Genomic DNA, 18,404 nt, shown 5'->3' with positions numbered 1-18,404 from the left:
CTAAAGTGGAGTGAACTTCTTCCAGCCACTTATTTTATTTTTTGTGGGCGAGACACAACTGAACTACAACTTCCGTTTAAGAACAAAACGGAACTCAACAGCATTTGGAGTTAACTGTTGCAAAACGTTTTGCAACAAACGAAACATTTTGCAAAACAATCGGCATAATGAACCCCAGGGGTGTATTCATTAGTCCAAACAGTTGCAAATTAAAACAAGTTTCTATAGAACAAATTCTGGTAGTTTTGCAACAGAATCGACGTAATGAATAGGGGAAGTTGTCAGAGGCGTCACTGTGGAACAATCAGTCAATGACCTTTCAACATTCCACAAGGTTAAACAAAGGGAAAAAGGGGATAATCATTAAGATATTATAAGGGGATAATACACTTTTGTATTTTAATTATTATACGCGCTTGGCCAATAAGGCTGCACCATTCGAATGCAATTTTGTCTAGGCCCAATAATTTTGGGGGTGGAAAAATATTGTGAAGCACTATCATGCCACCATTACTGTAAATATATTAAGGACTTTTTCTGAAATTCCAATGCAAAAATATTACAGTATTTATAAATATTACAGTATATAGCAGAAGACATTTTGTTTTTATAGTTTTGAGAAGTGCTCTACTCTACTGCCACTATGTGTTCATCTCCAAGACAACCGTTTCTACAGACAAGGGGATTCAATTAAAGGATTGCATTTATTTTTGTCAATTGCACACAAGCTCCAACTGAAACTTGACTACCGCTTTCAACCCAACCCCTCTGAATCGGAGACGTGCGGGAGCTGCCACATTAGGCGTCCGTGGAGCTGTTGTTGTCTTGCTCGTGGACAGAATGAAATTTTCGTGGACAGAAGATTTTTCACCTCGTCTGCTCAGGGATTTGAACTAGGAACCTTACAAGTAACTGGCCTTTCAGTACACACAGTATCATAATAATCATCAATTTACCCAAATATCCAGGCTCATAGTCCAACTGAATAAAGAGAGCTTTCATGATGCATGGTAAAAAATTATACTTGAACTTAGTACTGTGATGTAAACACATAAGAAAAATGTGATGTTCACAAAACTGCTACATTCCTACCCACTTAATTGCTTTGTGAGCTCACACACTAAACTATTGAATACTTGGATTTATATTTCAGTTATTACTACAGCCACTAGATGGTGCAATGTATTCAGACTGCATGATTCACATGATTCACCAGAGATACAGTGCCTTCAGAAAGTATTCATAACCGTTGATTTATTCCACATTTTGTTACAGGCTGAATTCTAAATGGATTAAAGGTGAGTTTTACCCCTCACCCATCTACACACAATACCCCATAATGACAAAGTGAAAACATGTTTGTAGAAATGTTTGCTAATTTATTGATAATAAAATACAGAAATCTAATTTGCATAAGTATTCACACCCCTATCAATACTTTGTAGAAGCACCCTTGGCGGCGATTACAGCTTTAAGTTGTCTTGGGTATGTCTGTATCAGCTTTGCACATCTTGATTTGGGGATTTTCTCCTATTCTTCCCTGCAGATTTTCTCAAGCTCTGTTAAGTTAGATGGGGAACAGCAGTGAACAGCAATCTTCAAGCCTTTCCACAGATTTTCAATGGGATTCAAGTCTGGACCACTCAAGGACTTTAACATTCTTGTTCTGAAGCCATTCCAACATTGCTTTGGCTGTATGCTTGGGGTCATAAATCTTCACCCCAGTCTAAGGTCATTTGCAGTCAAGCAGGTTCTCGTCAAGGATTTGCCTCCATTCATTGTTCCATTTATCCTTACCAGTCTCCCAGTCCCTGACACTGAAAAGCATCCCAATAGCATGATGCTGTCACTACCATGCTTCACGGTAGGGATGGTGTTAGATGGGTAATGAGCTGTGCCTGGTTTTTATCCAGACAAAGCATTTCGGATTCAAGCCCGAGTTAAATTTGTCTCATCAGACCAGAATCTTTTGCCTTATGGTCTAAAATTTTCACGTGCATTTTTGCAAACTCCAGGACTTTCTCAAGACTGGCTTCTGTCTGGCCCCTCTCCCATAAAGCCCCATATAGGTGAAGTGCTGTAGAGACTGTTGTCCCTCTGCCAGATTCTCCCATCTCAGCCAAGGAACTCTGTAGTTCTCGCCGAGTGGTTATTGGGTTCTTGGTCACCTCCCTGAGCCATGTCCTTCTTGCCCGGTTGCTCAGTTTGGTTCGACGACCAGCTCTGGGTAGTTCCATATTTTTTTCCACTTGGAGAACACTGTGCACTTGGAAACTTTCAACACTCTAGAAATTGTTTTATACCCTTCCCCAGATATACGCCTCAACACAATTCAATCTCGGCCATCTGTGGACAGTTCCCTGGACTTTATGGTATAGTTTTTGCTCTGACATACACCGTCAACTTTGGGACCTTATATAGACAGGTGTGTTTGTAAATCACATCCAAAGAATTGAATTGGTCACAGGTGGACTCCAATCAAGTTGTATTGATATCTCAAGGATGATGATCAAAGGAAATTGAATGCACCTCAGCTCAGATGGGAGTGTCATAGCAAAGGGTTGTGAATATTTATCCAAATGTAATATATTTCTGTATTTCATTTTCAATAAATTTGCAAACATGTTTTCACTTTGTCATTATGGGGTATTGTGTGTAGATGGCTGAGAAAATGAATATATTTAATACATTTTGAATTCAGGCTGTACATATTAAAATGTGGTATGTCAAGGGGGTTGAATACTTTCTGAAGGCACTCTAACTACAGTATTGTCATGAACTTGACCATTTGCATTTGCCCAGAGACTATTCAACCAAACCAAGGACATGAATGAAACTAAATGAAAAAAATGTAATAATAGTTGTATTTTATATACCTCTTTTCAAAAGTCCTTGGGCTGGACAATGCATTTTAAGATCTGCAGAGGTCTGATGGTCCAGTCCTTTAACAATGCCGTTTCATAATGCTTGGCATTTGCGTGCTGTTATGTGCTCTGTCTGGACTATCCTGTGGAGTGGTTGAGACTGTTTACTCTGGGATTGATTAATGGCCTATCTGGTGTGTGGTTGTCACAGCAACCCGGGCACCAATTGGCTGTGTGTTCAGGCGCAAACAGGAAGTTAAGAGGCTAAGAACAGCAACCGAAACTAAAAGGCAGCCAGAGCATGAGCCAAAGCAGACCCATTTGGTGTGCTGCTGAAGCCGGAGCTCAGCAACTACACCCCCCCCCCCACACACACACACACACACACACAATAGAATGTGAAAGGATTGTTAAGAGGAAGCCAGGTAAAAAAAAATAAGGAAGAAAAACCCCCTCAATTTTCAGTTCACAATCACTAGTATTTGTAAACTTTTCAGAGCCATTATGCAATAGCTGGAATATCACTGCATTCATGCCTGTTATTACTGCATTGTCGGAACTAGAAGCACAAGCATTTCGCTACACTCGCATTAACATTAACCATGTGTATGTGACAAAATTAGATTTGATTTGTTGAAACAAGTAATACTATGATTCAACATACAGAGGCAAAACACTCACTGTTGGCACCATTTTCTTTGTAAAAATCTTCCAGAGTTGAGAAAGGACAGCAGGAAAAGAACAGTGAAACAAATTTCTTGAATCCAACAGCTGAACCAAACAACTACATAAATGTTTCACACATGGTCAGAAAACAGACATTGCTGACCTCTGGTAATCTGTGTCACTTGAAAAAAAACATCTACTACACTGTAGTACCACAAGATTACAAAACAATATTTTTTATTAAGATTTGCATGTTGATCCACAGGATTAAGAGTTGGCCATGAATGTGTGACACACTCAAACGTGTGTAAATGGATTTAGCAACTAATTTAAAACATTACATATAGGCACACATAAGCAACAAGCCTATACAATTTCACACACGAGATGTCACAAATGCGGACTTGTTGATAAAAATGTATTTTTTTCTTCATAATTGTAAATAACAATAATAAAAAACAAATCTAAGAATCAGAAATCTTTCATTGAGTAAAAAATATATAAATCAAATAAATTGTCCACCTTAGATTAAAATGTCCCTTTATATAAAAAAATATATATAAGCGTGCTTAAAAGGCATCAAGATAAATGACCAGGTGCATTTACTCACTTCATCCTTCTAACCAATGGATGGCATCACCTTGAAGGTCAAAGACAAGGTTGGAAAGTTAGATCAGCAAGGCCTCTTAAGGCCTTTCCCAGGCTTCAGCCTTGCTGTCAGTGTAAACACACAGCCAGGGTGGCCACTCACATCCCCATCAGTGTTTTCCATAAGGTGCAGAAGCGGTATGCCATTACGCAGACATATCAGTATATACATTATTAACAGTGGGTGGAGAGTGGGAGAGACGCCCAACAGTTTGTAGATTCATCCCCTCACTCCCATCCCATCTAAAAGGCCCTGAGATCTTGGCAGGTTCAGTTTGGGCATCGATTCATATTCTACAGCTCACAGAGCCCCTATACTGTATGTCCCATAGACATAGTCCCAGTCATTCCTATGAGTAGGCACTCTGGTCGAACAACAAGCCCAGCAGTGAACAATGCTTTTCAACGCCAAGCCTGCCACTGACTGGCCTGTATCTGGTCTTGAGTCACTGCACTGCCAGGGCTTCAGCAGGTCTTGACAGAGGAGACGTCTGATGTCTTCATGATAACGCTGGCTCTGGTCTCTGCAGCAGAGGCCTGGCTGGAGGAAGCCTGCTCTGAGGGAGGGTGCTGGGCTGCTGGCATGTCCCTGGTCCAGGGGCTGTTGCTGTAGCTAATGAGGGGCATGGGGTCCCTGGTGCTGGTCACTTTGAAGTTGGTTACCTTTCCACCAGTGACAAAGGTGGCCATGCTGGGTAGTGAGCAAGAGGGCACTCTCAGCACAGAGGAAGTGAAACTTGATTCCCACAGCCCACCACGAAGATCCTGCAAGTCACACAGAAGGTGGGTTTAACTCAGCCAATGCCATAACCATTCAAACACTCATTTCAGGATATACATGAATATAGAGTTGGCTACTAGCATATTTCTCAACATTTATACTGGTCTGTTTGCGGAATCTTCATAAATCATTTAAAGCATTAGAAGAGGGAATTTCATTGACATAGCAAGTCTAGCAAAACGTGTCATGTTTATGAGCACTGTCAAACTTGTTCTTAATACTTTCTAACATGCTTGTCCTCCTGCTGTTGAGCTCTGCATGATTCATATATACTAAGGAACCTCATACTAAAGGGACCTCATCTCCCCACTCTCCACCCAGGGCTTCATTGGGCACAGAAAACAGCCTGGTGTTATACTAGTTCTCTGTTCCTCCAGTGGGCATGTCAATATGTATTCAAACAATACAAAGGCAAAATTTAAGAAATAAATAATGCATTCTGTAACAAAATGCATGTGCTTGATTTGTGATTGGCCATGCTTTGTAACGATATGCATGTGCTTGATTTGCTATTGGCCTTGTTTTGTAACGGTATGTACATAGCCTTCAGAAATGATTCACACACCTTGACTTTTTCAGCCCAAATTTAAAATGGATTAAATTGAGATTCTTTTTGTGTCACTCGCCTACACACAATACCCTATAATATCAAAGTGGAATGATGTTTTTCCCCGAAAGTTTAACAAATGAATTAACAATTTAAAGCTGAAATGTCTTGAGTCAACAAGTATTCAACCCCTTTATGGCAAGCCTAAATAAGTTCAGGAGTAAAGATTTGCTTAACAAGTCACATAATAAGTTGCATGGACTCACTCTGTGCGCAATAATAGAGATTAACATGATTTTTGAATGACTACCTCATCTCTGTACCCCACACATCCGCTTATCTGTAAGGTCCCCCAGTCGAGCAGTGAATTTCAAACAGATTCAACCACAAAAACCAGGGAGGTTTTCCAATGCCTCGCAAAGGGCACCTATTGGTAGACATTGAATATCCTTTTGAGCATGGTGAAGTTATTAATTACACTTTGGATGGCGTATAACTACACTCAGTCACTACAAAGATACAGGTGTTCTTCCTAACTCAGTTGCCGGAGAGGAAGGAAACCACTCAGGGATTTCACCATGAGGCCAATAGTGACTTTAAAACAGTTAGAGTTTAATGGCTATGATAGGAGAAAAACTGAGGATGGATCAACAATATTGTAGTTACTCCACAATACTAACCTAATTGACAGAGTGAAAAGGAGGAAGCCTGTACTGAATAAAATATTTAAAAACGTGCACTGCAAAAAATGTGGCAAAGCAATTAACTTTTTGTCCTGAATACAAAGTGTTATGTTTGGGTCAAATACAACCCAGCACATTACTGAGTACCACTCTCCATATTTTCAAGCATTGTTGTGGCTGCATTATGTTATGAGTATGCTTGTAATTATGAAGGACTGGAGAGTTTTTCAGGATAAAAAATAAATGGAATGGAGCTAAGCACAGGCAAAATCCTAGTGGAAAACCTCGTAGTCTACTTTCCACCAGACACTGGGAGATGAATTCACCTTCCAGCAGGACAATAACCTAAAACAAAAGGCCAAACCTACAATGGAGTTGCTTACCAAGGAATGGCCGAGACACAGTTTTGACTTAAATCTGCTTGAAAATCTATGGCAACCCCTGAAAATGGTTGTCTTGCAATTAACAACAACCAATTTGACAGAACTGTAAGAATTTTTTAAAGAAAGAAACTTGGCAAATGTTGCACAATCCAGGTGTGGAAAGCTCTTAAACTTACCCAGAAAGACTCACAGCTGTAATCGCTGCCAAAGGTGCTTCTACAAAGTATTGACTCAGGGGTATGAATAAGAGATATTTCTGTATTTAATATCCCCCAAAAAACATAAAACATTTCTAAAAACATCTTTTCACTTTGACATTATGGGGTACTGTGTGTAGATGGGTGAGGATTTAAAAAAAAATATTTAATACATTTTTTATTCAGGCTAACAACAAAATGTGGAACAGGTCAAGGGGTATGAATACTTTCCAATCACAAATACTTACCAATCACAAATCAAGCACACTGTACGTGTTTGATTTGTGATTGGGCTTGTTTTGAGGACAATTCAAGATATTAAATTAGGGTGAATCATTAGCCATGGGAAACAAGTGAATCCAGTATTCACCAGAGAGCTGTTGTTTTGTCTTTCTTTACATCAGAGCACTCTAGAACAGAAACTGACAATATAAGCTAGAGGTAGTGGTAGAGGTAGACCTGGAGGTGGAGGTAGAGTAACAGTATTACCATGCTACAGTTACTGTACTCAGCTGTTAAGCAGTAGAACTGGCTAATGTAATGAACTCAAAATGGTGGGCTTCAAGTTAAGGCTTGTTTATCAGATGTTTCAGCTGTATGTGTCTGTTCCCAGGCAGGCCCAGCCATGCCGCTCAGCCCTATTGGAATAAGCGAATGTTGCTGGCGAAGTGCCCTTCCCTTGCCTTAGCGAACAGGCCAGCTACAAAGGCACCATAAACAGGCCATCTACAGTGGCACCATAAACAGGCCATCTACAGTGGCACCATAAAACAAAGCTATCGCTCTGTGTTACAAGGGCTCCTTCAAGGTGCTGAAAATGATCGACCACTCATCATGGAAATTTTGCTGATATCTTTCATTAAGATAAATAACTTATAGGGCCCTACTAGAGAAATGTTAAGTTTGGCACAAAATAAGTTTGCTAATATTGCTGATTGTTGATGGGACAATTGATAGCTACAACATTCAAAGTAGCAGCAGTAGTTTTAAGGGTAATATAAAAGAGTAACTGATGCATTCATGTTATGAACTTAGCGTTCAATTTATCTTTATCGAGATAATTCACAAAATTTATCATGATATGGATTTTAATCAATATCGGCCAGCTCTAATGCACAGGCTTAAAATCAAAGGCTTCTGTGTACCTTTCCAATCTTACAAAAAAATCTGTCTGTCTTGAGTGATTACTAAACTAACCATGGTTACCAGGACAACCAGTTTTAAATTATGTGCTTTGCTTCTGATACAGATATGTATTCTATTGTTCAGTCCTTTAGTGTGTACACAGACTGGTATAATACGTGTAGACAGGGCTCAGGCCTTACCTCCTTGGAGTCCTCTTCACTGTGCACACTGTCTGGGTCACTCTCTGTTAAGCAGACCAGGAAGAAGAACCATGAAACACAGTCAGGGATTTCCAGACTAACAGGTTAGAGAGGGATGATGATGTGAGGATTATCTGCTACCATCAGTGATACACTCTAGGCAGCCTCTAAACAATCATTGATCGTTTAATGCTTCACCAAATACTAAACATGCAGGACTAGTAGTTGTACTGTGTACAGTATGTCACTTTACAACACATTAACTTACTCTACTGTAATAACAGGAGCAGGTTGAATGACAGTGGAGATGTAGCCATCTTTATGATGACACACACTGGCCTTGAGCTTGCAACAGCAAAGCCATAAACCCTAATATACATTAAGCAATACAACACAGTACTACACTACCTGGCTCAAATAAAGGTTCAAAGGTTTCCATTTTACCTGGTATTTTGAAATGGAGCTGATACTGTCCCTTTGAAGCCACAAGCATAGAATGGTGTTGAAAATCTAGTAATTAATACCTCCAATCACCCAAAAAAAATATTCACCTATCAGTCTTATTTGATTGTAGATCTCATTCAACTCTAGCTTAATTTTGATGTGGCTGACAAGGATTCTACCACTCTATTAAAACCTATGATGGGTACTGATGTGACTTGCAGGTCTTCTGCAGGAAAGATTGTAGCTGCCAGTGTCCTCACCGTGGGTGGAGGAGTTGAAGGCACAATTCTACATGCCAATTGGGATCCCAAATTCAAGGGCAAGCACCCATGTCTGTTGTGTTAAGGCATGGGATGGGAGCATTTAGGGGGTGTGGGGGGGGGGGGGGGGTGGACTGACCTCCATACGAGGACACAGGGGAGATCTGGAGTGGGTACGGGTGGCTGGAGCTGACTGACTGCTCCTCATTCTCCGTGGTCACCTCGATGGTCTGGCAGACACAAGGCAGGTCGTCGACGATCAGCTGGTCGTACCCAGGACTGTGACTGCTCTGATGAAGATATTCTGAGGAAGCGAGGATGATCCCTGGTTATTAAACGGTCATCCAGAGGAAAGACACACATACGCACACAAGCACTCTACACACAGGTACATTGTGATATTGTTATATGGTGGTATTATATCATTTTGTATTGTAGATATGTTGTTGTGTAATAATGTTATATGATGTACTGTTTTATATTTTGTTTTAAATGTAATGTAAGTGTCTCAATGTGTTTGGACCCCAGGAAGAGTAGCTGCTGCCTTGGCAGAACTAATGGTGATCCATAATAAACCCCAGGAAGAGTAGTTGCTGCCTTGGTAGGAACTAATGTGGATCCATAATAGAGGTCGACCGATTAATCTGAATGGCCGATTAATTAGGGCCGATTTCAAGTTTTCATAACAATCGGTAATCTGCATTTTTGGACTCCGATTATGGCTGATTACATTGCACTCCACGAGGAGACTGCGTGGCAGGCTGACTACCTGTTTCGTGAGTGCAGCAAGGAGCCAAAGGAGGTTGCTAGCTAGCATTAAACGTATCTTATAAAAAACAATCAATCTTAACATAATCACTAATTAACTACACATGGTTGATGATATTACTAGTATATCTAGCTTGTCCTGCGTTGCATATAATCGATGCGTGCCTGTTCATTTATCATCGAATCGCAGCCTACTTCGCCAAACGGGTGATGATTTGACAAGCGCATTCGCGAAAAAAGCACTGTCGTTGCACAAATGTACATAAACATAAACATCAATGCCTTTCTTAAAATCAATACACAAGTATATACACTGCTCAAAAAAATAAAGGGAACACTTAAACAACACAATGTAACTCCAAGTCAATCACACTTCTGTGAAATCAAACTGTCCACTTAGGAAGCAACACTGATTGACAATAAATTTCACATGCTGTTGTGCAAATGGAATAGACAAAAGGTGGAAATTATAGGCAATTAGCAAGACACCCCCAATAAAGGAGTGGTTCTGCAGGTGGTGACCACAGACCACTTCTCAGTTCCTATGCTTTCACTCTAGTGGTAGCATGAGACGGAGTCTACAACCCACACAAGTGGCTCAGGTAGTGCAGCTCATCCAGGATGGCACATCAATACGAGCTGTAGCAAGAAGGTTTGCTGTGTCTGTCAGCGTAGTGTCCAGAGCATGGAGGCGCTACCAGGAGACAGGCCAGTACATCAGGAGACGTGGAGGAGGCCGTAGGAGGGCAACAACCCAGCAGCAGGACCGCTACCTCCGCCTTTGTGCAAGGAGGAGCACTGCCAGAGCCCTGCAAAATGACCTCCAGCAGGCCACAAATGTGCATGTGTCTGCTCAAACGGTCAGAAACAGACTCCATGAGGGTGGTATGAGGGCCCGACGTCCACAGGTGGGGGTTGTGCTTACAGCCCAACACCGTGCAGGACGTTTGGCATTTGCCAGAGAACACCAAGATTGGCAAATTCGCCACTGGCGCCCTGTGCTCTTCACAGATGAAAGCAGGTTCACACTGAGCACATGTGACAGACGTGACAGTCTGGAGACGCCGTGGAGAACGTTCTGCTGCCTGCAACATCCACCAGCATGACCGGTTTGGCGGTGGGTCAGTCATGGTGTGGGGTTGCATTTCTTTGGGGGGCCGCACAGCCCTCCATGGGCTCGCCAGAGGTAGCCTGACTGCCATTAGTTACCGAGATGAGATCCTCAGACCCCTTGTGAGACCATATGCTGGCGCGGTTGGCCCTGGGTTCCTCCTAATGCAAGACAATGCTAGACCTCATGTGGCTGGAGTGTGTCAGCAGTTCCTGCAAGAGGAAGGCATTGATGCTATGGACTGGCCCGCCCGTTCCCCAGACCTGAATCCAATTGAGCACATCTGGGACATCATGTCTCGCTCCATCCACCAACGCCACGTTGCACCACAGACTGTCCAGGAGTTGGCGGATGCTTTAGTCCAGGTCTGGGAGGAGATCCCTCAGGAGACCATCCTCCACCTCATCAGGAGCATGCCCAGGCGTTGTAGGGAGGTCAAACAGGCACGTGGAGGCCACACACACTACTGAGCCTCATTTTGACTTGTTTTAAGGACATTACATCAAAGTTGGATCAGCCTGTAGTGTGGTTTTCCACTTTAATTTTGAGTGTGACTCCAAATCCAGACCTCCATGGGTTGATAAATTTGATTTCCATTGATAATTTTTGTGTGATTTTGTTGTCAGCACATTCAACTATGTAAAGAAAAAAGTATTTAATAAGAATAGTTCATTCATTCAGATCTAGGATGTGTTATTTTAGTGTTCCCTATATATAGGGATTAATCGGCCGATATTTATTTATTTATATATACAGTGGGGAGAACAAGTATTTGATACACTGTCGATTTTGCAGGTTTTCCTACTTACAAAGCATGTAGAGGTCTGTCATTTTTATCATAGGTACACTTCAACTGTGAGAGACGGAATCTAAAACAAAAATCCAGATAATCACATTGTATGATTTTTAAGTAATTAATTTGCATTTTATTGCATGACATAAGTATTTGATCACCTACCAACCAGTAAGAATTCCAGCTCTCACAGACCTGTTAGCTTTTCTTTAAGAAGCCCTCCTGTTCTCCACTCATTACCTGTATTAACTGCACCTGTTTGAACTCGTTACCTGTATAAAAGACACCTGTCCACACACTCAATCAAACAGACTCAAACCTCTCCACAATGGCCAAGACCAGAGAGCTGTGTAAGGACATCAGGGATAAAATTGTAGACTTGCACAAGGCTGGGATGGGCTACAGGACAATAGGCAAGCAGCTTGGTGAGAAGGCAACAACTGTTGGCGCAATTATTAGAAAATGGAAGAAGTTCAAGATGACGGTCAATCACCCTCGGTCTGGGGCTCCATGCAAGATCTCACCTCGTGGGGCATCAATGATCATGAGGAAGGTGAGGGATCAGCCCAGAACTACACGGCAGGACCTGGTCAATGACCTGAAGAGAGCTGGGACCACAGTCTCAAAGAACCATTAGTAACACACTACGCCGTCATGGATTAAAATCCTGCAGCGCACGCAAGGTCCCCCTGCTCAAGCCAGCGCATGTCCAGGCCCGTCTGAAGTTTGCCAATGACCATCTGGATGATCCAGAGGAGGAATGGGAGAAGGTCATGTGGTCTGATGAGACAAAAATATAGCTTTTTGGTCTAAACTCCACTCGCCGTGTTTGGAGGAGGAAGAAGGATGAGTACAACCCCAAGAACACCATCCCAACCGTGAAGCATGGAGGTGGAAACATCATTCTTTGGGGATGCTTTTCTGCAAAGGGGACAGGACGACTGCACCGTATTGAGGGGAGGATGGATGGGGCCATGTATCGCGACATCTTGGCCAACAACCTCCTTCCCTCAGTAAGAGCATTGAAGATGGGTCGTGGCTGGGTCTTCCAGCATGACAACGACCCGAAACACACAGCCAGGGCAACTAAGGAGTGGCTCCGTAAGAAGCATCTCAAGGTCCTGGAGTGGCCTAGCCAGTCTCTAGACCTGAACCCAATAGAAAATCTTTGGAGGGAGCTGAAAGTCCGTATTGCCCAGCGACAGCCCCGAAACCTGAAGGATCTGGAGAAGGTCTGTATGGAGGAGTGGGCCAAAATCCCTGCTGCAGTGTGTGCAAACTTGGTCAAGAACTACAGGAAACGTATGATCTCTGTAATTGCAAACAAAGGTTTCTGTACCAAATATTAAGTTCTGCTTTTCTGATGTATCAAATACTTATGTCATGCAATAAAATGCAAATGAATTACTTAAAAATCATACAATGTGATTTTCTGGATTTTTGTTTTAGATTCCGTCTCTCACAGTTGAAGTGTACCTATGATAAAAATGACAGACCTCAACATGCTTTGGAAGTAGGAAAACCTGCAAAATCGGCAGTGTATCAAATACTTGTTCTCCCCACTGTATATATATTTATATATATATATATATATATATATAAATAAATAAATAAATAAATAAATAAATATCGGCCGATTAATCGTATCGGCTTTTTTGGGCCCTCAAATAATCGGTATCGGTGTTGAAAAATCATAATCGGTCGACCTCTAATCCATAATAAACCCCAGGAAGAGTAGCTGATGACTTGGCAGAACTAACGGGGATCCTTAATAAACCCCAGGAAGAGTAGCTGCTGCCTTGGCAGAACTAACGGGATCCTTAATAAACCCCAGGAAGAGTAGCTGATGCCTTGGCAGAACTAACGGGGATCCTTAATAAACCCCAGGAAGAGTAGCTGCTGCCTTGGCAGAACTAACGGGGAACCTTAATAAACCCCAGGAAGAGTAGCTGCTGCCTTGGCAGAACTAACGGGGATCCTTAATAAACCCCAGGAAGAGTAGCTGCTGCCTTGGCAGGAACTAATGGGGATCCCAAATAAATACAAATACACAACCAAAAACTAAATGTATGCATATAAGACATTAGTAAGAGCATAATTAACTACTATAGCTGTGCAGTCTTGCATGTTTACCACACACCTTTAAAATCAACATCAATTACATTGATTGAGGTATGTAGTAGACACAAGGTGGTCACAAATGGCATCGTGTTCCCTGTAAAGTGCACTACTTTTGACCAGAGCCCTATGGAAAGTGATCAAAAGAAGTGAACTATATAGGGATTAGTGTGCAATTCAGGACACACAACACACTAATGCCAGGTATTACCTGTGCAGTCTGTAAAGTACTCGTCTTTCACCTCCTCCTTCACCTCCACCTTCACCACCGGCCCATGATGGTCTCCAACAGACCCATTCATGCTCTCCATGGCTGGGAATCCGGGCTCCACCTGCTGCAGGGGTGACAGAGATAGAGGGGTGTGGGCATCTCTCTCCATCCTCATTGAAGGTCTGTTATCCATGTTCATACCATTTTACATGCAAATTATTCATTTAAAATAATAGTTTGAATGTGAAATTGATTATAGACTGATGCACGGAGGTGTTGTGTCAACATAACATTTTGATGATGGTTATTACCTTGTTCTTTCCTCCTTTCTCAGTCCTCTTCTTTCCTAGAAAACACACACAGTCCATTGTTAATAGACAGTCCATTGTTACACACAATCTATTTCAGTGTGTCAAATGTGGATCAGTTTTCTACATGTTATTACATCATATACCAAATTAATACTCAGAGCACATATTACACATGAATTGAAGTTGAATGCAAAACTGGCCACATCATAATGCCTTAATACAGTCATAAGTGTGACCCTCTGAAAGCGGATATATCCTTCAGTTTGCCATTTATAATGTTACTACCTGGTACTCCCTGTATATAGCCATGTTACTACCTGGTTCTCCCTGTATATAGCCATGTTACTACCTGGTACTCCCTGTATATAGCCATGTTACTACCTGGTACTCCCTGTATATAGCCATGTTACTACCTGGTACTCCCTGTATATAGCCATGTTACTACCTGGTACTCCCTGTATATAGCCATGTTACTACCTGGTACTCCCTGTATATAGCCATGTTACTACCTGGTACTCCCTGTATATAGCCATGTTACTACCTGGTACTCCCTGTATATAGCCATGTTACACCCGGTACTCCCTGTATATAGCCATGTTACTACCTGGTACTCCCTGTATATAGCCATGTTACTACCTGGTACTCCCTGTATATAGCCATGGTAATACCTGGTACTCCCTGTATATAGCCATGGTAATACCTGGTACTCCCTGTATATAGCCATGTTACTACCTGGTACTCCCTGTATATAGCCATGTTACTACCTGGTACTCCCTGTATATAGCCATGTTACTACCTGGTACTCCCTGTATATAGCCATGTTACTACCTGGTACTCCCTGTATATAGCCATGGTAATACCTGGTACTCCCTGTATATAGCCATGTTACTACCTGGTACTCCCTGTATATAGCCATGTTACTACCTGGTACTCCCTGTATATAGCCATGTTACTACCTGGTACTCCCTGTATATAGCCATGTTAGTTTTACCTGTTATTGTTATTCACTGTATTTATTCCTTGCGTCACTATTTCTATTTATCTTAAATCTTTAACTCTACATTTTGGGAAAGGACCCGTCAGTAAGCATTTAACTGTTAGCCTACACCTGTTGTTTACCAAGCAGTTCACTGTTAGTAAACCACAGGTGTAGACTAAGCACGTAACAAATAAAATGTGATTTGAATTCAACCACTGTACTCGCTGAGCCAGAGACTGCATTTACACAGGCAACCCAATTCTGTCTTTTTGTATGACTAATTGGTTTTTGACCAATCACATCAGATCTTTTCACATCAGATCTTTTTCAGAAGTGATCTGATTGGTCAAAATACCGATTAGTGAAAAAAATATCAGAATTAGGCTGCCTGTCTACCTGCAGCCAGAGACTCAGAGAACCACTTGCCTTTCTTGGTCTGGCGCTCTGAAGCAGACAGCATCTTGTATACTCTGAAAGCGTTGGTCCCCTTCTTGATGCTCTTGTCTTTCACCTCCTCAATATCAGGCAGAGAGTTCATAGCACAGCGGAAATTGGCCTTCCATGTTTTCGGGTCTGGTTTGTCGATCCCTAGTTGGTATTTTCCTGATTAGACAAAATCACTTATTATGGGAAGGCCATACTGCTGCATAAACTTAAGTCATAACACAACAGTAGCATTGGTCATGTAGAACTGTGTATTGTTGGTCATTTCTTATCATTTGAAATGTTCATTAACGTACCTGTATGAATGGCCCAGTTCATAAATAAAGGAGCATCTTTCTCCAAATCCCAGCCATGCCTTGCAGCATGCATCCATGGAATCTGGAAGATCCTCTTCTCCTGCAGGTTCATCACAACAATGATTCAGATATACTTTATGACTTGGCTAACACATCATCAGCACATACATGTGTGTGTTTCCTGTTTCTACATACAGTACTTGCCAGTGAGGATTTAGAAAATATAACAAGCAAACAAAACACACACAACTTAAAAACACAGAAGTTTGACAGAATATGGTTGACTGTTTAGATAGGAGTGTAAACCTGTTTGTGTGACGGAGGGGTTACGTTGTTGGGTTTGGTAGCAAATTGCTTCAGCAAAAACTGAAAATCTGGTACATAATAATCTTAGAATGTGTTGATTTTCCATACTGAAGAAAACTGAATGTCTCAATAAAGATACATTTCACCCACTCTATTAATCCATATCAGGCCAGGGATTAGGGAAGAGTTTATCTGTTCCACCAGCCATGGCCGCATTCGCATCCTCTCCACGGGCATGGTCGCCTGCAGAGAGCAAGGAGATAAACAGTAAATGTAATGAATTCCCCCTTTCCTTAGCTTCCTGTAGACAGCAACAGGTCAGAAAACCTCTGTGGCAAAGAGGCCCATTAGGGGGATGACATCATTCCCTGAGCACATCAGCAACATCTGATATCATTCTCTTACTACAGAGCAGAAACCCAGCGCCACAATAAATATTTTACAGAGGGTTACAACAAAACGCGAATAGGCGCAGTTGTGTTTTAGCACACGTCAAGCTTTACTTTGTTGATGTGTAATAAGGTGTTAATGGTTAAAGGTGCACATAAGCTTGTGCTGACTATGCAAGTTGCTTAGTTATTACTGCATGCAACGGTAGCCAATAATTCTCAAATCCACGTTACCCGATGGAGTAGAGCAGCGAGGCGCTGAGTTTTGGCAGTGTAGCCTACTTCCGACTACATCGAGTCGGTATCAGTCGATACCAGTAAAAATGTCCATTCTTTCATGCGTACCTTGTACTTGTTTGTCATGTGTAACTGTGTTCCTTTCTTTCAGTTGCTGCAATCCGAAGGTTTCGATAAAAACGTAATTCTATGTGACTGTCAAATTGCGCGGTGCAGGGCTGCTCCTTCTACTTTAACAAACAATGGCTCTATTGGCGGAGGTTGGGTCAAATTCTATTTTTAATAAAAAACGACTGATTGCAGCACCCAATGAAAATAACCCAGTTACACAGGACAAACATAAGTACAAGGTATGCATGAAATAATTTACATTTTTTACCACCATCTACAGATACAGACTCGATGTAGTCTGAGGTAGGCTACACTCCGCCAAAACTCATCTCATCGCCACCAAACTTCATCCGGTATCGTAGAGTTGAGAATCATTGGCTACAGGTAGAGGTAGAGTAATCAAGTAGTGATCAAAGTCCACTTCAACAAAAGGCAACTAACTCCTAAACCAATATTCAGTAACAGGATATTAGAATGTTACTTTAATATATATTTGCATCTTGGGTTTATCATGCATATTCTAGTTTACTTTAAAAATTAGGCAGTAAAATAACTTATTTATGATTTCGTAAACCCTGCAGTTGTAGCCTGGTATTCATGCAATTTACCAAGCGTATTCAAATATACTGCCCATTTCTGTCTTAGCCTGATAACATACACAATATAACAAACTACCTGTAAATGGTTATACCGCAACAATTGCCTGTAGACATTTTGGTGCGCAATGCGCCACAAAGAAACATTTCGCTCAGTCTTGTCAAGTCACGTTGTCGTCAAAACTGACAGCTGTGCTAATTCAAGTTCACAAGAAAGCTGCTAGACATATCAACCCAAAAGTGAAAATAAACTTCATTCCAAGTCGGTTGGCCAATGGATCAACATTACATTACTTTCGATTAGGGTTTACAATGTCGCTTCGTGATTCTAGATACATAACTTCAGCGATAATAACATGCGGAAACGTTACCTGCGATAAAGTGTTCTATTCAGCTTGATTAATCGACAGTCCTCTTGTCAGTTGAACAATATTCTCGTGTAGTTTGAGTTTCTGTATATCAAACGAAAAGTTAATTTAGCCTATTTCAGTGTCCAGATCGAAAGCAAAACAAGTAAGGGAAGTGCTTGGCGTGGAAATCCCCTCCCGATTTGTTTGTCTCACGTCCCCTGAGCCTAGATGGCGTTGCACAGGGTTCTGGAGAGCACGGAAGTCTTCTCATTGGTCTACGCCTCTGCAACCGACACCTCAATTTCATTTTCACTTCCTCAACACCCATCTGGTTGGATTCCAGCTTGCCTTTTCTGCTTGAAACGAAACTAGTTGCTCTGTTTCCAAACTTGCTACAGTGCTTTTTGCATAGTTGATTTCTGACAATGTGGACAGACAACTAGTGTACTGTAAACCCTACATACAATATCAGAAAACAATGTAATGTTTGCCCATGATTAATGAACTGTCTTTGTTTTTTTAACTTGATGAAAGTAAAACCTCGTAGTTTCTGGTCAGTATTGTCAGAAAGGCAAAGCAGAGGCAG

At 41.6% G+C, this 18,404-nt stretch overlaps 1 protein-coding gene and 1 long non-coding RNA gene across 6 annotated transcripts; one reads left to right on the top strand and one right to left on the bottom strand.

Moving 5' to 3' along the window:
* Positions 1–45: 45 nt before the first annotated feature.
* LOC139581541 (uncharacterized) lies at positions 46–2,628 on the top strand. The gene is made up of 2 exons (XR_011676247.1): positions 46–1,298; positions 1,547–2,628. It is a non-coding gene; the product is annotated as an uncharacterized lncRNA (long non-coding RNA).
* A 1,122-nt stretch (positions 2,629–3,750) lies between these two features.
* irf2b (interferon regulatory factor 2b) lies at positions 3,751–18,139 on the bottom strand. 5 transcript variants are annotated; one of them, XM_071411398.1, is made up of 9 exons: positions 17,840–18,139; positions 16,286–16,378; positions 15,830–15,929; positions 15,516–15,692; positions 14,111–14,145; positions 13,800–13,923; positions 8,938–9,102; positions 8,095–8,138; positions 3,751–4,943 (listed from the first exon to the last, which is right to left on the bottom strand). In XM_071411398.1, exons 2-9 carry the CDS (start codon positions 16,370–16,372, stop codon positions 4,644–4,646), a joined length of 1,032 nt encoding a protein of 343 aa, XP_071267499.1. In that variant the 5' UTR covers positions 16,373–16,378; positions 17,840–18,139; the 3' UTR covers positions 3,751–4,643. The 5 variants fall into 5 exon arrangements, with proteins under 5 accessions (XP_071267499.1, XP_071267500.1, XP_071267498.1 ...); XM_071411399.1 differs by lacking the exon at positions 17,840–18,139 and adding an exon at positions 17,548–17,660; XM_071411397.1 differs by lacking the exon at positions 17,840–18,139 and adding an exon at positions 16,870–17,135.
* Between the last annotated feature and the right edge of the window lie 265 nt (positions 18,140–18,404).

Source organism: Salvelinus alpinus, chromosome 7 (assembly GCF_045679555.1).
Source record: "Salvelinus alpinus chromosome 7, SLU_Salpinus.1, whole genome shotgun sequence".
In the NCBI taxonomy this organism is placed as follows: Eukaryota; Metazoa; Chordata; class Actinopteri; order Salmoniformes; family Salmonidae; genus Salvelinus; species Salvelinus alpinus.
Note: the sequence above shows the minus strand (reverse complement) of the source record. Positions and strands in the feature narration are given on the sequence as shown.